The following is a 25,646-nucleotide window of genomic DNA, read 5'->3' as shown; positions in this document are numbered from 1 at the left end:
TCTCCTCTTTCCCGAAGTCAGTTTTCCTCTTCGGATTCCAATTTGCCCTTGGGGTTACAATTTGTAATGGCCTTTTCGGCTATTCACTTCGATACACTTGTGGCACTGGGCTTAGATTTTTTCCAGAGTTATCTCCTTACTCACAGATCAGCTATGTCTTACAAGCTCCTAAGTGGGAGCTTTACCCATGCAGAGGGTTCCATTTCTGGCAGTTGCCGAAGTAGTGTGGCGCTTAGCATAGTCTGTCAAACTGTTTTTTCCTGCCCTCCAGTCATTTCAAGGTTTTATTTTCACATAGGTCTCTTGACACGTACTTCTCACCTCGTGTAATATCTCGGTTGTGAGAGCTATCGGCAAGCCAAAGGGTACGAGGTCATGTTCCTAGCGGATTTGGTCACGGACTTTTGGCATTCTGCCGGAAGTATCAGATTTAAGTAATTACGGAATAGAATCCATAGCAACAGGGCGCAGTAGCGGACTGGTAATTCTGGTATCTCCAGATGGCAGTAGGTGGCAGCTTCACCCGAAGGACATTCAGTGGTTGTAAGCCTTGTTGGGTTTTTGCTCCGCAGACCTTTTAGTGGCAGGACTGATTCATCACAGACGTTCGGCTGGAGATAAAATCCAGGGGGTAAAGGAGGTATGCCTTGTCTCACGACTATCGGTGGGACTGAACTATGTTTTTTCTCCATTCCATCCACATTTCGGGGAAGGTGACGCAAAATTGCATTGCTTAGCGGAAGCGATCTTTACAACTCTTGTAGGGAAGTCTCCATTTTGTTTTTCCAGTACTCCTTGAGTCGGCGGCGTCTGACTCCGAGTTCTCTGTGACCCTTTACAACATTCCATTTCATGCAGAGGCGCGCATGGTGAATTGGGGCAGTGGTCCTTTATGATATACCAAGGAACTAGCTCAAAGGTTAGTCTGGCGCCTTTTGGTGGCACAGGGTCAGGGTTCGAAACATGTCAGGGCTGTACATTCAGTTTCCCCAGGTGGTATATATTTTTAAAACATTGTTTTTTGTTATGATCTAAATTTTTCGGACACGCTGTCGGTGTTCATTTAACAACCCTGGGTCCTTCCACGCAAACACAATATTTTTTCGGCATCGGAAGATCGTGTTTGTTGGTACGCACACGTCGTGTTATCTCCGTGAGGGCTGATTTTCGTAATTTGTGTATATTTCATCAGGTAATGTAATTCGGATTTGCGTGACGTTCACTTCGCAGCGGCCATTTTGGCCATTTATGCAGGTCATTTTAGATACAGGCAAGTTGTTGGGCTTGCGTCGGTTTTTTCTGGAAGTTGTTGAAAGGCAATGAGTAGCATAAAAACCCAGACCAGAATAATCCTCTGTGGGCGGTTCTCTCGCTTTTCTTCTTTGAAAAGTGGCCAACAAAAATATGTCGACAAGGAATAGACTATCGTCAGGCTGTGTTACGAGACCTTCTACCTTTCGGTATTCCGACGACGGGACAGGTCCACGGTTTTACAGGTACGGTATCTACTCCAGGAAGTTTCATTATACTTAATGTCAGAATTACATCTGGTCAAGGCCTGTTCACATTATGTTTTCCAAATAATGCAAATTACGTGTGGTTTCCATGCCTCAAGGTTTACAAGGGAGTTTACTTGGTGTTACTACCTGAGTTGTGATATAATTGTTGTGCTATAACTGTGGATTACATTATAGAACCTTTACATATGTCTACGGCTATTATAGCCGGTGGTTGATGGCAGTTATGCCAGGATACGATATCCATAACCAATTGTTTGAGACAGTCTGTTAGTGGGACCATATCTCTCAATATTGTTTGCTGATTCCCATAGTACAGGATATTTCAAGATCTACTGATTGATTTTCTCACTCTATATTTAAACAGTTTATTATTAAACCGGTGGGTGATATGACTGTAGTTGTGTTGGATAAGCGTTAAACTAGCATAATCCGAAGCCTCCGGTCCTGTAATAGAATAAAAAATTAGCTAGCATTCGCGCCAAGAATTTTCAATTCTATTAAGGACACGGAGGCGAGGATTATCCCACCCGGTTTATTACAATATTGGTAATAATTACCCACCCGCATGTACTTGATATTCTGTGTAAGCAGAAGTTACGGGTTTTCCCTGTCTCATTCCTTTCAGGTTCTGGGAAAAGAAGACGGAGCAAGTGTACTCCTGGGTTAGAAGATGTAAAATTCCAGTTTGGATATGGTTCTGCCACGTTGGAGGATGATTATTGGACTCATATTCCTTATTTTGGACTAAAGTATTAATGTTATTGATTATTAAGGTTCGAGCAAAGAAAGAGGAGGAGAAACAGGATACTGTGGCTCTTATGGGGCTATACAGGATGTGATGTATGGATGAGCATCATGGGAAATGTAGTTTTATTTGCATACAAAACGTTGTTCATTGGCTGCTGTGAGTAGCAAATATAAGAAAGAGAAGCATAATCCTCGCCTCCGTGTCCTTAATAGAATTGAAAATTCTTGGCGCGAATGCTTGCTAATTTTTTATTCTGTCCAGTTCAGATTCTGGTGACCTCACATTCTCTTACTTGTATTTCACCGAGTCTGCTGTTCTAGTAGGTTGAGGCTCCTAGAAAAAGGATTAGTATGTCCTCCAATTCAAAATAAATCAGAGTGTATTTATTTAATTATTTTTCATCTGTTCCTTTATTTTTAGACGGATAGTTAATTATTCCAACAATATTTTGTTTTATTTTTTATTTTACAGAGTTTTATATAGCGTGAACTTGACCCGAATCGGGTATCAGAGCGCTTTACATAGCACCAGTTGCGTTACATGGGGACATATTCAGTTAAAAAAAAAAAATGTTAGGCATGTACCACTTGATACACAAACAGCCGACACGGCTTTCTCAAGGCTCATTGATATAATTTGTTGTTGTTCAAATCTCATCTATAGGATATTGTCCTGGCCTGCTACATCTAGTCCTGGGTCGAATCCCCACCTGTAGCTCATCCTCGGGTTGTCATACTGACGAAACATGTGTCGGCTGCTTATATATCAAGTGGTACACTTCATTATAGTTGGAATATTGAATAATCCATTGGAAAATATAGGAATACATGAAAAACAACGAAAGGAATGCACTCTGATTTATTTTGAATGACACGACACTCCTAATCCTTTTTCTACAACTCTTACGCTGGGGAACGGAAGGTCCACATCCCTTAGAGTGGTCCACCCGCACGAAATTGGGGTACCCCAACAACAGGAAGAGAGTGTTGGACCTTGCATTCTACCGTCTCTTCAGGCTCCACTTCCTGCTTCTGTCCCTTTTGTACAATCCGCTCAGCATGATTCCAGGACTGTTAACGGAAATGGGTGAAGAGGGTCCTCAGGCGCTGATACAAATTTACACCGATAAATCTAGTATCACACAATTACACATATCCTGGGGTGCATTCAAAGAGGGAGAACATCCACCCTAATTCCCCAAAATTTCAATCAAAGATCGAAAAAGCAATTTACAGTTTCTGAAGCACACGCAAATTATAACAACAAGACAGTACAATAATAAGAAAGAACAAAAAATTATTTAGTTGGGCTTTGTCCGGTCTTTTATTTTACAAGATCTTCCATTCCCTTATGCCAACGCGTTTCGTCGTCTATGGGTATGAACCCTATGACTTCCTCAGGGCTGGAAGTAATACAAATAATGTTGTTGTGATACACAGAAAATTAGACAACCATTCACTTTGTAAGCCCAAAACATAACGTCTGTGTGTCAAGGGACTAATTAAAGAAAATAAATTGTGCACATGTTACATGTGAAAATAAAATGCTTAGGCAGAGTATTCAAAACATATGTACATTATCACAGTTCAAGATTGAACCTAATATTTGCACAAACATCCAATTCCATATTATCACCTTTGTGTAAGTGAATCCACACAATCCATAAAAACAGCCAATGTGCAGTTATTATTGATGAACCACAAGTGAGTTACATGCTTCATTACAACACTAATATCTTGAAAAAGAAAAGTATGGTACCTTGATAAATTACTCCAAAATGATTTCTGCGAAAATCTAAATAGACATAAAACCTTAGTCAATTATGAACACATGAGACATGAGGCACCAGTTATTCATTACGTCCTACCAAAATCACAAACTGCCGCATTTTCAGAGGCAAAGCTTACCTCTCTATTCAACCTTGATTCAAAAGAGTTCCCTTTGTTAAGTAACTTGAAGTCTTAAATAAAACCAAATCGCGACCCTGTAAGGGAATGCAAAATATTCTTATAACCATTCCATGTAATCCTTCAATATCACATTGCTAATATTAACGCTTACACGTAGGTACCGTGGAATATCCAATCAATGCAAGTTGTCAGTGTTCAAATACTAATTTATTCACTCTCCGCATTCCACGTTTTTTTGTTGAAAAGCTGACTTCAATAAAAGGCAACTGGTTCCTGGAATACAGGGCACAAAGCAATGTCCGCGTTACTACTTGTTCAAAAATGTTTCACTTTATTAAGTTTTACAAAGTATTCAGCTCTTACCACTTGTGCGATAACCAAGCAAGTCCAATTCGAATTATGTACAAACTGTGGGCAGAAACGGAAATTATAGTTCCAATAGGCCAGACAGGTCCCTAAAGTACAGGGCAACCTAATATTCTGTGTATTACAACAACATTATTTGTATTACTTCCAGCCCTGAGGAAGTCGTAGGGTTCATACCCATAAACGACGAAACGCGTTGTCATAAGGGAATGGAAGATCTTGTAAAATAAAAGACCGGACAAAGCCCAACTAAATAATTTTTTGTTCTTTCTTATTATTGTACTGTCTTGTTGTTACAATTTGCGTGTGCTTCAGAAACTGTAAATTGATTACAGGACTGAATGAAGCACAGGCGTCATACCTCTACGCAGCTTTGTGATTGATGTCTTCATGTTCCTAAATAAAAGATCTTAGTAATATGCGCATTGGTATTTACACTAACACAAATAGTGCGTAATACGCTCTACTTCTTGCTAGAGCAGGCCGCCTGCTGATACCCCTGGCTGCACTCAGGCAATGACACACAGGCCAGCCCGACCTCAGGACACTACACCTCAATGTATAGGTTGGCTGTTATTTGTGACACCATGTTTTCCATTTCTGCTAATATTATTTATGAATTCCGCTGTTGATTCCAGCTATGAAATAGTCGAATATTTCACCCCTTTCTCATCATTTCTCCCTAATAAAATTCTCATTCTTACTTTCCTTCCCTCCTGCCTTGATTATTATGCCCTCTTCACTGATTGGCCCTCGCCTTCTAGAATCGATTTTAATTCCCCCATCAGACTGATCTTTAAACTTCCTCCTCATCTTAAATTGTGTTTGTAAATATTTATGGGTCAGACCCCTCCAAATCTGCCTTGCATGTGTAAATCTAAATTCCTACCTGTGACCTGCAAGAACTGGACGTAGCTAACATAGGTGCAGCAGGTACACTAGAGCAAGGGCCCGAGGGGACCATTGAGTCAAGTTTCTGTATTTAACCAGTCCAGCAGCAGTCAAAGGGGCCACTCAGATTCTCACTATCTCCTGTGTATATCTAGTCTCAGCTTTCATTCTTTCAGCACCTAAACATTTGAATGATTTTCCTTTTACGTTTGCTTCGACTCATTCTTTTGTTCATTTTTCTCATAAAGGAATACTTCCTCTCCACTGATATTTGCCTCATGATGTTTCATACCATTATAATTATGTGCTTTATTTTATTGTAACCCTTTGTATAGTGTATGTACAGTGCTTGAAAGTGATTTATAATTAGAAATGTGACACTAAATAAAATGCCTATGTACTGCTATCCCTTTTGATGGATGTTTGTCAGAATATAGTCTATAGAAATGTCATCTAATAATAAGTATTGTACCCTAAGTATCATGCACAAAATTAATCCCATTTGGTATACATTTTCCAACATTACCTCTAATTTGGTGATATAATATCATCCCATTAAGTGGAAATGTTCCATTATTACCTCCAAAGGGGCAATATTTTTAACAATATAGGACACAATATTTATGTCCGATGACAAAGAACATCTGGTAGCAAACTAGAGAGACCCACCTGGTGAGGCCAGTTTCATATTCCCAATATGGCGGGCATCCTTTCACCTCCATCAATACGCCACAAATGATTTGCCTACCTGAGGTAGAAGGAGCATGTTGAAGATGGAGGCTGTGGCCACTGCAGCGTCGGTGCTGTCTGGCCCGATGACAGAGATGACTCTGGGCACGTAGTCAGCATAATGGTTCTGCATGTTGATAGCCCCATCCCTGGAGATGAAATCGAGCGCTGGATGGATGTTATTGTAGATGTAGCAGGAGTCGTAGGTTGTGTAGCCCAGGGTGATGCCAGGCAGGAGGGAGCTGGAGTTGTTGATTTCGTGGATAGCAAATCTCATTGCTTGAAAATAGCGGAAGCCCGGGAGATTGATCTGAAAACTGAGGAAGACAGTGATGGGTCACATATGGCACTGCATGCTGGTCCAGAATTTATGGTATTCTGATATCTTGAGTTGAGGGTTTCTAGTACACACTCTTTACACTGGTCAGTGTTTAATTGCAGATGCTATACCACATTTAAGTACAGGAAAGAGCTGTTCCCAGCAGCATCAGGGCTCAATTAGAAAAATGTTGGTTCTGTGTACTCTTTTAAGAAGGTGCAGCTCTTCTCACACAACTTTCAATTGGCCAGGTAGATCTTCTTTCACAAAGTATAGAAAGCGTAAAAAAAAGTGTAAGTACGCCAAGTGTTTTCTTCAATAAATCATCCTTTTTCTTTATCCATTTATATCTTTATTAATTGAATCTGCTTAATACATTTATTTGTTAAGCAAGGCCCTACTGCATTTTGGGGTACTGCTCTTCAGCAGAGGATGTTTATCATCCGATTGTACAAAGTCATCCCTGGTGTAATGTCGTGACCAAGTGCTGTTGACGTGCAGTCACAGTATTACATCAGGGATGGCTATGCTTTACAAATCACATCTGCCATGAACAAAACACTGAATTACAACTGGGACTGGAATAAAAGTGTGCATTGTATGCATACACATACCATAATTGGCAAATTTCTGTTGTTTTGTGTTTGAGCCAGAACATACATATATATGTGTGAGTGTGAGAGGGTATGTGAGTGGTTCTGTTGATTATGTCATCAGTGATGTCATCAGTGACGTCACTGACCATGTCATGAGTGGTGTAATATGTTAGGTCAAAAGTAGTGTGTTGCGGGGGCGTACGTTATAGTTAGCTCAGGTAAACATAACTGCTGAAGTTCAATGGTTTTGTATGAGTGAAATCTGAGCCTAACTATAACATCCCTGTAACCTTAGTTTTTTTTGTGAATTTCTAAGGCTTTCTTAAATTCTATTTCCTAGCTATAATGTCCCTGTAACCTTTGGTTTTTCAGTGATTTTCTATGGTTTGTTAATGGTATTTCCTAACTATAACATCCCTTTAACCTTTGGGTTTTTTTTAGTGAGTTTCTACATTTTTTAAAATTTTATTTCCTAGATTTAACGTCCCTGTAACCTTTGGTTTTTCAGTGATTTTCTATATTTTTGTTAATGTTATTTCCTAACTATAACATCCCTGTAACCTTTATTTTTTTGTGAATTTCTAAGGGTTTTTTTTATTAATATTTCCTAACTATAATGTCCATGTAACCTTTGGTTTGTTTAGTGAATTTCTATGTTTTTTTAATTTTTTTAATCTTAACTGCAACCTGTCACCTTTGAGAGTAGGTGTGTGAGTGACTGTGTGGGTCTGTGAGTGGGTGTGTGAGTGTCTGTGTGGGTCTGTGAAGGGGGTGTGTGAATACCTGTGTGAGTGTCTGAGTGGGTGTCTGAATGCCAGTGTGTGCCTGTGAGTGGGTTTGTGAGTGCCTGTGTGGGTCTGTGAATGCCTGTGTGGCAGTCTGAGTGGGTGTGTGCATTCATGTGTGGGTCTATGAGTACCTGTGTGGGTCTGTGAGTGTGAGTGCCTGTGGATGTCTGTGAGAGGGTGTTTGAGTGGTGCATTTTGAGCATTTACATACTTAGGGTATTTAAAAGTGAGACCCATGGACTCTCACTAGGATGCGACAATTCATCATAGTCACTACACATCAGATTTTGCTCCAATAGCAATAGAATATACCTCAATTAAAGATTTCATATAATTTTTCAACATTGAATGCGAGAGGAAACACATTTGCTTTACCTTCTCCAAGTTCAAGAAGTTAAGATCGTTTGTGGTTAATGTGTTATGGGACTGTGGGGGAGCCTCAAGGCCCCTGCAGTCCCAGCCAGCTCCTCGCCTCCTGCAGGAGCTGGCATTGCTCCCGCACACAGGGAGTTGCTAAAAATGCGGCTCCCTGCACAAGGGAACAATAGGTTCATCTGCTTCACTGCCTGCATGACAGCGACTGGGAAACAGATGAAAACTCTGCTTCCAGCAAGCAGGAGCATTTTGACTGCTTCCACTTGCTCGGGCCAAGTTTGACCATTGGGAGGGGTATCTTGAGCACCCCCTCACCTTATTTAAACAGAAAATATGCCCCTGGGACCTGGCCCACACTTAGGCAAATCTTTAATAAAGTGGGGGAGCCCGCGCTTTTTGTAAATTTTATTTTTGCTGTGGATTCACAACTCCATCGCTATTTCGTGGCAAAATATATTTTTTCATGCTTTTTCACCCTTGCTGGGCCCCAGGGGAACCCCAAGACCAGACGTAAGGGGTCAGAGTATTCCTAACTTGCCCCGTCTTTCATTTTTTTAAACAGTTTTTTGTGGGACTCGGCTGATGACATTTCAAATGACATCACTGATGACATCATCCAGTGAGTGTATGTTTCCTAAGAGTTTATGAGTGTTAAACATATATACTATGCTGCCTCAAAAAGTTAAATTAGTATATTAGGTGTACTACTAATGAGTGACACAACTTTTAACATATATTATGTGAGTGGCTGTGTGATGGTGTGTATCCATGTGCGAGTAGGTATCTGAGTGGCTCTATGGGTGTGTGAATGGTTGCATGGGTGAGTGAGTAGATGTACTGGTGTGTGAGTGGGGTACGAGTGGCAGTGTGCATAAGTGAGTTACTGTGTGTGGCTGTGTGGATGAGTGAGTGGGAATGTCAGAGGATGTATAGGTGAGTGATGGGGTGTGTGAGAGTCTGTATGGGTGAGTGAGTGGGTGTGTGAGTGACTTTATGGGTGAGAGGGTGGGTGTGTAAGTGACTTTATGGGTGAGAGGGTGGGTGTGTGAGTGACTTTATGGGTGAGTGAGTAAATGTGAGAGTGGCTGTATAAGTGAGTGTGGGTGAGTAACTGTATAGGTGAGTGAGTGGCTGAGTGAATAACTGTATGTGTTAGTGTCTGTATGAGTGAGTGAGATGGTGTTTAAGTAGCTGTTTGGTTGATGGACTCAGTGTCTGAGTGGCTATATGAGTGGCTATGTAAGTGTCTGTATGACTGGATGTGTGAGTGGCTGTACTGGTCAGTGAGTATGTGCATGAATGGCTATGGGTAAATTAGTGGTTGTGTGAGTGGATGCATGGGTGAGTGGATGTGGGAGTGGCTATAAGATACATTGGCTGGGTTTGTGAGCGCTTGTATGCGTCTGTGAATAGGTATGTGAGTGGTTATGTAGGAGTGGGATTGAGTGTATGAGATGTTCTATGGGGGTGTGAGTGGGTGTGCAAGTAGATCTGTGGATGATAACATCAGTGATGTCACTGACAGTGTCATGTGCAATGTAACATGTGAGGTCATAAGCAGTGCATTGCTGGGGCATAAGTCATAGGTAGCTCAGGTTACTATAACTGCTGAATTTCTATGGTTTTATACGAGTGAATTAATTCTGAGCCTAACTATAACATCCCTGTAACCTTTGAATTCTTCAGTGAATTTTTATGTTTTAAAAAAATTCTATTTCCTAACTATTATGTCCCTGTAACCTTTGTTTTTTTCAATAAATTTCTAAGTGTTTTAAAATTTTATTTCCTAACTGTAACCTGTAAACTTTGATAATGGGTGTGTGAGTGGTTGTATAGGTCTGTGAGTGGATGTGTGAGTGGCTGAATGGATCTGTGGGTTGGTCTGTGAGTGCCTGTGTGGGTCTGTGAGTGGATGTGTGAGTGCCTGTGTGGGTCTGTGACTGGGTATGTGAGTGGCACTATGGGTCTGTGACTGCATGTGTGAATGGAGATGTGGGTCTGTGCGTGCCTGTGTATGCCTCTTGAGTGGGTGTATGAGTGCCTGTGTATGCCTGTGAATGGGTATGTGAGTGCCTGTGTATCACTGTGAGTTGATATGTGAATGCCTGTGTAGGTCTGTGACTGGGTTTGTGAGTGGCGCTATGGGTCTGTTAGTGGGTGTGTGAGTGGCTGTGTGGGTTTGTGAGTGGGTGTGTGAGTGCCATTATGGATTTGGGGCATTTGCATACTTAGGGTATGTAAAAGGGTGAACCATGGACTCTGCTCTGACAAGGAGATGAAAAAAAAGAAACCACTCGTCACAGTCACTACAGATTAGTTTGTGCTCCATTAGATCAACTAGGCATTCACCTCCATCAAGGATTTTAGATTGTTTTTCAAAGTGGAATACAAGGGGAAACACATTAGATTTGCCTTCACCAAGCCCAAGACGTTATGAACGTTTGGACTTTACGAAAGTGGAGCTTCAACAGGGGCACCTACTATGTTTATATTTTTAAGTGCTTCCTGTTGAGGTTTAATTTCTGTGAAATGTGCACCTGGGCCAGACTGGAACCTCATTTATTCCCAGAAGAGTCCCTAGGTTTGCAGAAAGCATCTACCCAACTGGAGCACTTTCATCTGGTTAACTAGTAAATGCTACCTTATTGGGTATATGTCTTGTGCATATTCTGCACTACAGCTGCATAAAGGACCATGAGGTAACGTTTCCAGCAGCCGCTTCGAGTGGGCATAAGACAGGGGGTACAGACTGCACCCATGTCCTGTGACCAAGACGCCTGCTTAAAGTACATATTTGATTCTGGGCAAAGGGCACAGTCAAAGGTTCTATCCGTTAGACGCAACATTATCAAAGATATGAAGCCATTGCTTCTTAGACATGTTAAAATGCCAGTATCAAAAATAGCAGATTTTGTAAACCCTTTGTAGATTTGTGCCTGCTCCACTATGCATCTTTATGGCCCACCTGGGCTTCTTCAAGGCAGGACCTAGGATCCTGGAACTAGGCATGACCTGTACGAGACAGAAATGAATGTATGGCTCCATGTTGGAATCTGTGCTGCAAGAATGAGTCAAGACTCAGGATAGGCTGTCACAATGGCACACTATGATCAGTAATATCGAAGACCGAGGACTGGCCCAACAGGACACAACAGGGAATGGGATGCTTCCCCACAAATGAATAGATAATCTGGCACATAAGCCAGGGCAGACTCTGACACACGACTCAGTACATCACTAAATGTCCCAACATTTAAAGATGAAACCAGGTAACCCTCTTACTGGACGAACACCACCTTTTCAAAACTGCACCTGGCAAGGGAAGATCAGATGGTAGCTGTTGAGAACATCAAAATTTAAACCAGCATTTTCAGGAGTGGATGCAACAGCAACATTTGTGTTATCAACCCTTTATTATTGCTAACAGTAGCTATTTTCTTCAAGCACTTGCCTGTTGTATCTATCCATGTTTAAAATCTAATCGAACAGCATAATATTTCTCTGTGTAAGCCGGCAAAACATGCCTATGGCTTACTGTGGATGTCCCAGGTATCCACTTCGGTTCAGCGCTGACATAAGTCAAAACTATCTTCACTGATACATATACGTCACACAATTCTCCACATTGTACCACCTACCTGCCGCAGTTCTCCACTACAGGTGTGCTACGGGACGGGATGCTGGCAGAGGGAGCATGGAACGTGAAGAGTCCACCAATGTTAAAGTCTCCGTGGGACACAAAGTCTGAGCCGCTTCCCATCTGTTGGCAATGCAGAAACTCGGGAGCCAAACACAGCAAAAGGAAGAAGGTGAGCATCGTCCCAGGGCCTGAAGGTTGATGGACCTTCAAAATACCAAAGCTGTTATCTCCTACCTCACCTTCTTAGCCTCCTCTACCTCCTGCCTAATTCTGCTCTTCCTTCTCTCAACCACTCTCTCTTACTAGCCTTTTTCTTTTTCTGTTATTTAGTCCTCTACAGCTTTCTTTTATCCCCTTCTCCTGCTTCAATTTTCGGTTTTTTCTCTTTTCCTTATTTTCTTTTTTCCTGCTTTTTTCCTACCTCGTCTTGGACTTTTGTGTTCCTTTCAAATATATATTTTGTATTATTTCTGTCATATTTTTCTCTTACAGTCTCTTCCTCTTCACTGTCTCCTTTTAATTCACAGACTCTCAAAGTTTGCAATTTTTCATCTCCTTTCTCTCTCGCTTCTCTCACTCTAGCTTCTCGCGTTTTCCTTCTCTGCCTTTTCTCTTTCTTCTCACTTTTCTTCTTTTGTATTCATTTCCACGGTCTGCCCCCTGTGTGTGTGTCTCTCTCTCTTTGTCTGACTGGTGAGCTTTCTGTCACTAGAGTACATTTCCACAAATCTTTAACCTGAGTAAATAATGTGCTAAATATGCAAAAGGTCTTGTACATAAGAAACCTATTTGCATATTTCAACGCTGCAGGGTAGAGAGGTTTGAATGTCAGCAAACAGCCTGGTACCCAGCCTCTTACTTACAGCAGGTGCTAGAGGCCATCGAAGGAGGACCGCAACACGTGACGTCGTTTCTGTCTGAGAGGTAAAGGAGACGGCGCTGCCCTACTGTGGTGAACGACGACATTCTGCGTCGCCATCACCCCCAGCAGTGCGACACGCCGCTCAGTGCCGGCACATTCTCTAATGGCTGCCTCGCAGCTCTGAGCCAACAGCGTCACGAAGGATGCATCAGATCTTTATCTGCCGACACCGCACCGAAAAGCTGGCAAAAACTGACAGGGCTTGTGCCAAAGCAACCCAACTGTGGACACCCGAAAACAAAACTGGCTTCTTTCAGTTTTGGAAAGTACCTAAGGGCCTGAACCAAGGAGTCAGATTTAAATAGCACTTAACACGCTTTAGTATATTGTACTATGATATGACGTGTTCAGCCACCGCTGGCAACCAAGAATTCGGGCCTATTCAATAAAGTACGTTCACAGTATAACATACCTCATTTACACCCACCTGGAATTCACAAAAGTATTCCTGCCTCATATTACATACAGGGTGCATTGATCTGGTCTACAGTGAATATGCAGTTCCCAGTGCAGTCGTGAGCCCGTGGCCACACTGTGATCAACGTTTTGGTGAAAAGTTGGCCATATCTTTTGAGTCCTCGTTCTGTTTTTCACTTTGCTTTCTGTCAAGCCTTTATTTCGAGCATCTGGGCTCAGTTTTGCAGCCTATGACACGGCCAAATGCCTTCCCCAGAATCACGCGGGCCCTACCACCCCTCGAGTCTTTGTCCCACTTCATCAGAAGGAGGACAGAAACGAGCAAGAGAAGGCTCGAGGGCTACCTAGGTGTCTGCTGACGTTAGCGGTGGCCAATGTCCTGGGTTCAAAAAGAGCAGTAAAATTAGGACGAAATTTGGCATGGGAGAGGATGAAAGGTTTCACATTTAGACTGTGAGGCTGTATGGGGCTTGTGTGTAGTAGGAGAGGAAGAAAAAATGATGAATTGGACACCATTTGGACTGCGACGTGTATGAGGATGACTCTCTTGGGTGTGTGGGCGGGAGGAAATATCAAGGGAGCTCCTTTTTGGTTTGAAAGCTATATCAGCATAATTCAAGGTTCCCTGTCCGCAGTGTCCTTTAACTGAGCAAGTTATGTGCTTGGAAGGGAATCAGCTGCTATCTGAACAATTCAGGCTGTGGAAAGGCTGGCATATGCCAAACCAGCCAGCTCATCGCGAAGGTGGGGAGTTAATAGAAAAATGACTTGGTTACTTACCAGTAATCTTTATTACTCCGAGTCATAGGGCCCGATTTATATATTGGTGGTATGTATACTCAGTTGCAATGGAGTATACATACCGACAAAATGAAGGGACACCCACCCGATTTAAATGCGGGCGGACCTTCAGTTTGGCCACGGCAGAGACTACTCTGTCTCCACTGTGGTAAAACTTCTCTGACGGCCCTGAGGAGTTAGGGTTAATCAGAAAAATGGCTACATGTCCACCCACCCAATTTGGATGGGCGAACATGTAATAATTTTTTAGGTCGCAGCCTACCAGGCAGCGTAGTTGCGTGGGATGCAAAAGACATCATCTTGTGGAGTTTCAGAAAGTTTACCTGGGAATGCTTCTGCCCGTTGCTTGACACTGGCTTTCTGGTTTGTAACTCACATTTTCTTGCTTCCAATGTGCTGTATTTATTTGATTTAGGCAGTTCAGCTTGAGTTCATACCTCCCCATGCGAAATCCGTGTTTACAGTATTCTTCCACAAACTCATTTTCTGTAATAAACAGGCCTGTAAATCTTGTTCTTATCTCGTCACATCTGCTGGGCATTCAAAGACGTAGGTCAAATGTCAGGTGCTGTCTTCCGAGGGCGCTTGTTTTTCTTGTTACTGAAACCTAACCGCTTCCAATTGTTGCTAAGGTACCTCCTTGTCTATCCGAAAACCTTTGATTTTTTGGTGCACTGTACGCCTATATAGGGTTTCATTTTGCCACAGAAGCATGGGAAATTTGACTGCTTGTGCTCATGCTACGTTTGCTTTATTTCATGTTTTGAATTTATTTTTTGCCATTGTTTACTTCAAATTGTGCATTCATATTGGACTGTATGCCAAGATTGTAGTATTTTTTTAATTTGGTTGTTGGCGAGAGAAGAAAATACAGATATCATTATATGCGGTAGATTCAAAGTGATGGTGGCATAATGGCAAACTAGTCAGTGTGTCAACTGGGCTGGTGCCTCTGAAAGGCTTATAGGTGCCCGGTGTGAGACTTATTACATATGACTGACTCACTCCAGCCCATTTGGCCTTTCCACAAATCACAGATAGGTTTATGTGCCAGCGTAGCCGTGAGTACATCTACGCAGACTGTTGCTGAGCTGCTGGGTTTACAGCATGATGTCAGAGCATAACACAGAAAGGTGTATTAAAGTAGCACATCAGTGTTTCCGTAAAAGGTTTTCCTCGCCATAAAGGAGTTCGTCGAGAGACAGTGATTTGTTTGAGGACTTTCCACAAAGAAGCCTTATTTCACCCATTTCCTTCTATCCCAGTGGCGGCTGATATTTAAAGGTGGTGGAGTTGTGGGTCCCGGGAAGGGGGGGGGGGGGGCTTCATTAAAAAACAAAATACTAACTTACTTGTCTGCCGCAGTTGCCCACCATCACTGCCTCCTCTTCTGCCCGCTTCCAGGCCAGGAAGCAGGATGCACCCGGCTCCTAGCCACCTGATAGCAAATTACAACACTGCAATGCAGAGTTGTGGATCTGAGCGCCGTGAATCGGCAATCAGCCAGAGAATGGGTGGCTGGGCATGTTTTCCATGCAGGCTTTAATGCAGCCTACATGAAGAACATGTAAAGTGCGCGTGACAGTTTGGTCGGCCGGTCAAAGTGTCCTGCGCACTTGGAGTGGGCAAACTACTCCTCCCCTGCTCTGCTCTGCTCTGTGAGCAGAACAGCCCTGCCCCTACCCTACTGAGCAAGGGAAAAAATAAAATGATAATGACAATAAGTTATTATCATTTTAATTTTTTCCTTTTTCGACCTACTCAGTGGGGTAACGCTCCTCTGCCTTAGTGAAGGAGCCACCACTGTTCTAGCCTCCTTGCAGTGACAAAGCTACATTGCTTTTGGCAACCGCCATCGCGTATCCCATAGAGCACTCACATTTCAGCAAAGGGGTGAAGGGTGGGGGATTCATACAGATTAAAGGATCATTTTTTAGATCAATGCAGAAGTACAGGAACCACAGAAGGAATCTAATAGAGTTGTGCGCAGTATGCTGTGATTAAAAGACATCTCCCGGGAGGAGGAGCCAAGATGGCGACCGGGACGGCAGCGTAGACTCCCGGCTCCGTGAACCTCCGCATCCCGCACGGATATCCTGCAAGAGATCCTTAGTTTGCGCTATGCGATCGTGTTTGTGAATGAGAGTGGCAACCGATCGTGTGACTCCGAGGTTTCTGGCTGCGGTACCGCCGGAGAAATGTGCATTTGAACTTTGCGGCCCGTGCAGCCCTGGAGCCGGGACCTCGAGTGGACGCCTTGGCCGGGTGGCAGTTCAACAACAGCGGCCTGTGGTGACTGGGTGGAGTCGGTCCACCGGAGCGGTGCTAACCTCGGCCTGCATTTCGCCGTGGTCGCTCCCACTGCTAAGCGTAGCGGACCGAGGGCATGCCCGGGGGTGCAATTCTCAGATTCTCCGGTGATTGCCCCTACCTTTGACGGTGAGCGGCCCGGACGCCGCCCGGACGCCCGCCCTGATCCTTGCGGGCTGCTCCCGGATTTTCGCGGGAGCTGGTCCGTGGTGGGGACGACTGTTGCCCGTGACCACGCAACGGATAATTTTTGCCTGCCCCCGGAACCCTGTCTCCAGCGACGTGGACTTCGAGGCGCTTGTCCCTGGGTCCCGGCCCCAATACGGGTCGGGCCTCCCCGGCGGCCATCTTGTTGCGATGCAGCCTACCATCCTGTCCACTGGGTCGCAGCAGGATTGGGAGTGTGGGACTGTTGGGAGTGTGGCGGAGCGCTCGCGGAGAGCTGTGCTGGGGTACGGCGACCTCCTAGAGGCCCTTGGTGCCCTTCATTTCTCCTTGGTTCGTGGCGTCGGGGTCTTGGGGAGTAAGCTCGATGGTGTGGCATCAGCGTTGGGACAGTGGCGGCCTGCCTGTCCTCAGGTACACAGGGACTTCCCACACTGCACACAGGAGGACAATGTCGCGGCCACCCCTGCGATTAGTGCACAGCTGGACACTCCGGACAGTATGCTACCGTGTGATCGGCTGGCTGAGGGTTTGCTCTGTTCCGGAGGTATTGGACCTGAGTGGGAGGTGGTGGCCTCGTCCCGTGCACGGCCCCCGGCGACCCAGGGACAATTCCAGCAACAGTTGTCTACTTTGGCTGATTCCGCCTTCCTGGACCCTGTGTGCAGTGCAGATCCTGGGGCAGCACTGGGAAAGACGTCCCTCCATGATGCGGACTGTGTTGGTACTCAGAGACTTCCACCCCACCTGTGTGCGTCGCTTCCCGGTCGTTTTTGGACACTCCTTTACCTTGGAACATCGGACATGGCGCTGGATCGAGGGGTAGGCATGGGCAGAATTGCAAAGAGTGGTCAAGGATAAGGCTGATCCTTCGGGGGTGGTCATCTAGTAGACAGGCGGCCTCAGGGGTTGCGTATTCTCATGACATAGCTATTAGCATATTAGGTGCATATATGCTCCCCATCTTTCTTTGATATGGCCGATTTTGTGCTGCTTATTGTTTGCTGTGGGGAGACCTCACCGTGCGGGAGGGAGAAGCCGGGGGTATGGTTTGAAGGCCCTCCTCCAGTTTATTATACTTTCTCTACCCCCCCGTCTGGTGGGGTTCTTTTCTTACTCCTTTTTCCCTGTTTCTTCTATATTTCGGGTCTAGTTCCAGGGCGACAGGCACACTGCTGGGGGGGGGGGCCGTACTCATTTGCAGAGGTGCAGGGTGGGGGGTTGGGGGAGGGGATTCTTTTGTCTTTCATCTCTTTTTCCATGGCCTCCTTTTTCTTCTCCGCTTCTTCTTGTTTTTTCTTTTCTGGGATCAGCGTGGTACACCTCCTTTGTTGTGAATCGTTGCCTTTTCATGTGTGCCACAGTTTCCGGGGGTTTCTCTGGGCGTTAGGGCGGGGGCCTGCAGGCGCAACTGTTTATGATATTCTTCCCCATCCTGAATTTCCTGTGTCTGCGCCATTGATCCAATAGATTGCTGTTTATTGCTTACGTCTACTATTCTGCCTGCCTCTTATCGCTGTTGGGAAATGGTTTGGCACCTGATCCTACTGTCTTGTTCTATTATAAAATGAAAAACCCTTTTTCTCCTGGTGTCCTACCTGTGCTGCTCACTGGCCGGACTATACTAGCATGAAGATTCTGCTCTCCGAGGTGCCGCCTGTGTTCACATTTGATCTTTATTGTTCTGATTGATTAGCGGCCGGCCCCGGGGGGTTGTAGGCCCATACTTGTTATTGATTGAAATGTCAATAAAGGTTTTTCAACAAAAAAAAGAAAAAAAAAAAAAACAAAAAAAGACATCTCCCGGAAAATGTAAAATATATGCCTTTATTTATTTATCTGGAACAGGAATTTGCATTTTGAATGTAAGTGTTAGCCCGCCGATACGTATCACTTAAGGACAGCTCTCTCTATAGTATGTATAATGCCAACCAGTAACACTTGAAAGATTTATTAGAACAATTCAGAGAACAACCTCTAATGCTATTTTGAGCAGAGCACCCAACAAAAACTTCACCAATGCCTGCATATCTAAGATCATATTTGTTTATATATTGGTAGCCTGTTAAATGATTCAGAGGTGCTCACTCAATTAAAACAAGCATTGGCAAAGCCAATAGGGCTCGCCTATGCGAGATCTATTGGCTTTGTCAATATTTTTTTACCTATATTGTACTGGAGTCCTCGCGTCAGTAAGAATGTCTGAAAGAAAAAAAAGCTATGATGCAGTTAACGCTGGCTGTGTCATATAGCTTTTTATCTTTACTTTCAGCCATGTTGCAACATGGCTAAAAAACATTGGCAAAACCAATTGATCTCACATAGGTGAAACCTATTGGCTTTGCCAATGCTTGATACTGAGGCTTACCACCATGTAAAACCTGGTAGTAAAGAACAGTAAAGTCATAATAATGCTCCCCCTTGCCATCAGAGAAGACTCCCATGGTGAGGGGACCATTATATTTTTTCTTTTAAAAAAGAAAATCCCATTTCAGGATTTTCTTTTTGTAAAGAAAAAAAAGAATAATATTTGCTACAGTGCTGTGTAAAATGTGGGAGCGGTTTTTGCCAATGTCTTTATAAATGACTGCCTGCTTGGCGGTCATTTATAAATTAGGTGGGCAGCCTTTCTACCATGGGGAGGGAGTAATTGTCTCCGTCCCCATGGCAGAATGGCAGGTCGTCCGCCCAGATATAAATCTGGGCCATAGTCGTCCTCGTCACAGTCCTATTCAGTGAGCACTTCGTGTCTCACCAACATAATACACCATACAAGAAAATCATGTAATTATGCCACATCTAATATGGCCCCAGAGGAAGTGGATCACACCTGACTCATAAATGAGGGGCTAAGCTGATGTAACTTCCTGAAATACCAAGTCATAACTTCACTTCCCCCCCCTTTTCTTTTATCCCCTGGGAGGTAGGGATGGAACCTAGGACTGTGACGTCAAATACCATGACTCAGAGTAATGAAGATTACCCTTTGAAACCAAGTCATGACCTGCCTCATCTGTCTTCCTCATCCCAGTCCTAGCCAGTGAACGTATACACACATACAGATTTACTAAAAGAATTGATACCATACGAGAATAGGTAATGCAACAACCAAGTGACTTATTTAAGTTTTTTATTTACATTTACATAATCCTTTAATAAACTGTGGACAGACCAGCCTTACCCAAATCAGAAGGAAAAAACTCCCTGAATCTTAATTTGGAGTGTGAAATAAATGTGTTAGGGGAGGACCACGTAGCTGCCACTCAGATGTCTTGCAGCGAAGCCCCTCTGACCGCTGCCCATGAGTAAAGCATGCCTCTAGTGGAATGCCCTTGAATGTTTGTAGGAAGGCAGATCCCAGAATTATGGTAGGCCAGTGAAATCCCCGGGTCTTAACCACCGAATAAATATGGACATAGTAGGGTGACAGCCCTTGTTTGACAAACTAAAAGTAACAAAAAGAAAATTCCCTTTTCTAAAGGCAGAAGTTCTCTCCAGATAGATAGCATAAGCTCTAGATCAATCCAGAGGATACCGGGCAGACTCCTGCTCTTTAGAAGTTAATGGAAAAATAGATAGAAGTAATAAGTGAAAAGCAGTGGAGACTTTCAACAAAAATGAAGGATCTGGATGCAAAAAAGGGACATGACAAAGTAAGAATCGTATCTTTAAATGACAGCTTCTGAGTAGGCGAGAAGCCGAAGGATCACAATGAGGGATGGAAGAATGCCTGATGTCCTTGATTGCTGTGCACTTGCTACGCAATGAGGACATAGATTAACAGAATAGAAAACCATCCCATAGGAATTGAGGTATCCTACCTTCCTCACAAACAGCAGGAAGATACTCACTTGATAAACACCAATTGGAAAAGGTCTCCATTGTCGAGGTCTAGACAGAAAGAGCTATATCAGAGGAACAACCTAACTCATCTAACCTCCTCCTCTCAATCCCAAAAATTTCAGGGAGAGACAGTTGAGCATTCTCTGTGGAAGCAGAGGGACTCTGACAGGGGAAGGCACTACAGGGAAGATCAAGGGAGGAAGAATTGATAGATGGCAAAACAAGGGCACTAAGTATTGGCAGGTCCAGGAAGGAAAATCTACCTGCTCCCTCTTGATCTTTGACAACATCTTGCTGATCAGAGAAAAAGGAGGAAAAGCGAACAGCAGTCCAGCGGCAGTTTGAAGCTCATTGCATCTGCCTTCCAGGCCTGCTGGCAAAGGAAGGGTGGAGCAAACGTTGGGGTAAAGGGCATCCTGAGGATATGCAAGTAAGTCTAGTCATGGGGCACCAAACCCACCTACTATTTGTTTAAATGTCTGAGAAGTGAGGGACATTGAGACCGAGGAGGGGAATGACTGGCTCAGCTGATCCGAAATCCCAGTCTTGCTCCCCAGTAGATAAAGTGATCACAAAGACAAAAGATTGTCCTGTGCCAAGATTCCGATTTTCTCCCCTAGGAACACTAAAGAAGGGACTCTGGTGCCCCCCAAATGGTTCACATAAGCCCTTATCACCTGTGTGTCTGTCGTGAACTGTACAAATATGCCTGTATCTGAAAGAGCAAACGCCAAACGGGCTCTGAATGTAGTTGCCAACTCTTTCCAGTGTGAAGAAGTCAAGAAGTCAACCCACAGTCCAGTGACCCTGGGTTGACTGGTGTTCCAACATTGCTCCCCAACGTAGAACACTGGCATCAGTTGTTGTGGTTAGAAAGAGGGGAGGGTTTAACAGTACTCCTTTTGACAGATCCAATGGGTTGAGCTATCATTGCAGCTTTTGAGAAATTGAATCCAGGACTGGAACCGAGATGTCATAGTTGTGAGAGTTCAGATCCCAGAATGGGAGAAGGTGATAAACCAGATTAAAAAGTTATCTGCAAGCTCATGGAACTAGAAACAGAGCAGCAGCCATGTCGCCCTGCACTCTTATACATTCTCCGTTAGACCACTTTGAGTTCTCAGGAGATTCTTCAGATGAGGCATCCACTTCTCCCACCACAGAGGAGAAAGAAAAACCTTTCCCATTCTCATGTTTGAGAGGCCTCCAATGACCTGGATCTCTTGGGATGGGAGCAAGTGAGATTTTTCCATAGCTGAGCAGAAATCCATGATTGATTAGGCAATTGCAGACCAATTGGATGGCTTCCTGATCCTCAAGAAAGAGGAGGAACACATTGACCAATTGTCTAAATAGGGGAACACTAACAAACCCCAGGAGTGGCGAATCCCCACCAATGGTGCCAGAGTATTAGTAAAAATCTTCGGGACACCAGCAAGACCAAATGGAAGGACACAGAATTGAAAGTGTTGACCCAATGCAAAAAATATTAGATACTTCTGGGAAAGAGGATTTATAAGAATGTGCAAGTAAGCATCCAAAAGTTCAATAGATGCCAAAAACATTCCAGAGAAAACCACGGCAAAATATGCTGTAAACTCACCAGCTTGAATGTTTGGTAAGGAAAGTAGAGAATCATAAATTGTAAATCCAGAATGATATTCTTTAGAGCTTTTATGTACAAAAAAACTGTAGAGAGTATCATCCTAGTCCTCTTCCCTGTCTGGTACTGGAAAAGGGTTGTGAGGAGTGGAAGTTGCAACAAAGAAGACCACTGGAGGAGAGGAAAGTTTAATCTTGTACTTTCCCTATATCAACTGGAGGACTCAGGCGTCTGAAAGACATTTTTGCCAGATTAAAAAGAACTTCCTTATTCTTCCTCCCACTTCTGGATAGTCATGCTTTAGGGTTGTATGGAGGAGCTGGAGACCCTGCGGGCTGTTCCTGCTACTTATATTTAAATGGAGTGGCATGGCCAAGTCCCCTTTCACAAAAGGGCTTTTTGACCCATTTGGAGGTAGATGCTTGACCAAAGTCCCATTTAATTCCAAAGCACTTTCCCATAGAAGATGGTTTAATTGGGAATAAGAATTGTTGATCCTCCACTGACTTCTTTACAAGATCTTCAAGCTGAGGTCCAAAAAGCTTAGAGCCATCGAAGGGCACATGACTCAAGAGATCTTTCTGGAGCTCTCAGCCTTCCAATACCTCACTCAGATGTGGCCCCTAGCGGAAATGAGGGAGATAGTTGCAACAGCAGATACATAATTAACCTTTATATCAGCCAGGAATTCCTACTTAAATTTCTGCAGAGGGTACTTTTTAGAAAAGGAATCATGGAAAGGTGAGTTTTCCCACTACTACCCTGTCCTCTGGGTAACAATCCTCTGACCTGACTGTTTTATGAATGAGCAGAGCCTGCAGCTCTATTTTAACCTGTATTGGAAGGGAAAAGTGATTTTCCTCGGGTTGAGGATCAACAGTGGGAAATGATAAATTGACCTTCAAATAGAACAGATCTTCTGAGTCACCGGTGTCCAGTTCTTTATAGGGATAGATCTTAGGGATTTTTGCGGGAGGCTGGCTTTCTCTTGCCACAAAGGCTGCCTCTACAGCTTTGCTAATCATTAGTTGTAAAATGTCCACATCTAAACTAGCATCCTCCTTTCTGGAAGAAGGCCTAAGGGCAGAATTATCCCTCCCCGTCATTGCGCTCATAACTCAATAATACCAGCAGCAATGGAGAGAAAATTAGGAGTTCTTATATACTGGTCTTGTCAAAAGTCAATCGCCCACACTTTCTGCATATTCCTTTTGCTAGGCAATTGAAATCCACAACTAAGAAGTCTTGGGGGACCTCCACCGTGTCAGCTTTAGAGAATTAATGCTTAAAGGAGGAAAAGAGCAGGATAAAGGCAGTGGCTACCTCCTAATCGCTCTGCAGAGGAGGTAGCATACCTAGAAAGATTTAATACAGGTCACATATGACATCACACGAACCAAGCACTGGTCACTATAGCAAGCATCCTCTCGGAAAGCAAAAACAGTTATAAACAAATAAATACAATAAATATTTTAAAATTTCAAACATAAACATATCTTGTGTATCTGGTATCCGAGTGATTCTTGCAGCAAATACATGGAGAAAAAACAGGAAGTTACATCAGGTTAACGCCTCCTTTGTGTGTCTGGTGTGATCTTATTTCCTGTGGGGCCATATTGGTTGGGGTATAATTACATTTTTTCTTGTAAGGGTGAATTCTGTGGGTGAGACACGAAGTGCTCACTGGTTAGGACTGGTACGAGTAAGACATGTGCGGTGAGTAATTGGGCATACTGCCAGTGGACAGGGGCTTGAACCCAGTTACTCGCCTCCTATTCTATGGGATTGAGCTGGACACAGGAAGAAAGAATTCCTAACAGCAGAAGAAGAAAGTGGGACATTCAAGAAAGCTGTCAGAGGGTGATTGAAAATGAAAGTCATGCATCAGCAGCCCTGCAGTGGCCATCTTCATGTGGCAATGCCCGTAATAGCACTGAATGGCAGTTACCCAAAGGGGCAGGCGTGCTGTAAGTATAGACAAGAGCCTGCAGGGCTCATGAGAGAGGCGAAGGATGACCTATTGGGCAAATGGTATGAATGCCTGAAGAATTTTTTGAAGTGTGTTGATTTTGAGACTTTTGAAGATATCACTCAAACCATGATGTCTTGCTGCTCCAAGGTGGCATGGTGCTTCAGGTTGGGGACCAGCTATGAGTGGTGTTTGTCAAGGTAACCTGCAGAAAGGGAGATACATGTACTGGGAAAAGCACTACCTCTTGGAGCCATTCCCAGAAAAAGATAAACTTCCTAGACCCACTCCTGTGGTGTAATGGTGGCAAGATTCAATTTCTAGTGAGTGGAAATATTGTCTTTTGGGGACAGCTGGTCAAGAGGCAGGTGGAAGAAAAAACACTTAGGAGGATGCCCACACAGCCACAGTTGATTATGGTGCTGTTTCCTTCATGTCATCAAGACTAATAGTGAATTCAGGTCAATTGTTGTGGAGGGGCACTGGAACAGCATAGCTGGCCCTTTCACTCATTTGAAATGTCAGGAACACAGAATACTGGAGCATTAGGCACCATGGTAAAGGACTACCATCGCACGTGGTCTCTGAAACAGGTGCTATCTGGCATGAAAAAAGTAGCAGCGAGGTGTGTATCACAAGCGTTTAAGTATGACTCTTATATTCTGTACAATGGTTAGCAATGGAAAACAGTGTGATTTATCATTTAACCCCTTGAGTGCCCATGACGAGATAGTCTCGTCATGGGCCGCGGTTGCGCTGTGCCCATGACGAGACTATCTCGTCATGAACCCCGCCTGCTAATTCAACGCCCGGCACAGGGCGGGGAAAGGGAGGGGCATACAAGGGGTTAAAGCACAGTGGAAGGGAGGAGCAGCATGGTTTAAAGTAAGGAAGATGTCAACCAGGTCAACAAGAGGGGCAGATTCACAATGGAAAGGGAGGGCAAGTTGGACTGAACCTAGGATTAACAGGCACACATGGTGATAAGGCCCTCTCATTGAAGAGCCTGTCCTTGATGTCCTTTTATGAGGTTTCCCCAGCCACCTTGCTGGCAGTGGAAGAAAGAATCATGGTAGATGTGATGGAGGTCCAGGGGGGTGTGCACCCTGAATATTGAACCCAGAATATCAGTGGCACAGAATATTGAGGACAAAATATTGAAAGGGAAATACTGACAGGTAAGTAATAATAACTGTAATTGTATTTGCATTTATATAGCGCTTACTACCCCTAACGAGACATTAAAGCACTTTTTCGGGTGAGTAGCACGCTACTCCGAAACCCATAAAGGATTAGTGGTGAATTAGCATTGTGATATATGAAATTAATTTGAGCGGTGGATATGTTAGTCAGTTATTTGGATTGAAAAGGATAAGGGAGTGATAGAAGAGAGATAAGGTTTGCATTTATATAGCTCTTGCTACCTCTGATGAGGTGTTGAAGCACTTTTTGGTGAGTAGCACGCTACTCCGTAACCAAAAAATGATTAGTGGTGAATTTGTGTAGGGAAATATGAAATTAATTTGAGGGGTGGACATGTTAATCTGTTTTTTCTTCTTTTTTTGTAATTCATAGCAGTAGGGATGAGTAAAGGCGAGATGGAGGAGGAAGAGTCAGAGGGAAGGGTTTAGAAAGGCTTATTTGTTACTAATCTCATCAAATGTAATTAGAAAGGTATTTTAACATGAAAATCAAATTAAACTTGTAAACTTTTGTTAAAAAAATAAAAAATAA

At 43.7% G+C, this 25,646-nt stretch overlaps 1 protein-coding gene across 1 annotated transcript in view; it reads right to left on the bottom strand.

Moving 5' to 3' along the window:
• LOC146868222 (taste receptor type 1 member 2-like) overlaps nucleotides 1–12,250 on the bottom strand; it is a 106,933-nt gene extending 94,683 nt beyond the window's left edge. The window contains exons 1-2 of the mRNA XM_085624093.1: nucleotides 11,881–12,250; nucleotides 6,184–6,481 (exon numbers count right to left, since the gene is read on the bottom strand). Coding sequence (XP_085480219.1) covers nucleotides 6,184–6,481; nucleotides 11,881–12,059 — 477 coding nt within the window. The 5' untranslated portion in view covers nucleotides 12,060–12,250. The remainder of the gene's footprint in view (nucleotides 1–6,183; nucleotides 6,482–11,880) is intronic.
• Nucleotides 12,251–25,646: the final 13,396 nt, after the last annotated feature.

Source organism: Triturus cristatus, chromosome 1_2, assembly GCF_964204655.1.
Source record: "Triturus cristatus chromosome 1_2, aTriCri1.1, whole genome shotgun sequence".
Taxonomy (NCBI): Eukaryota; Metazoa; Chordata; class Amphibia; order Caudata; family Salamandridae; genus Triturus; species Triturus cristatus.
This window is presented reverse-complemented; position numbering and strand designations above follow the sequence as displayed.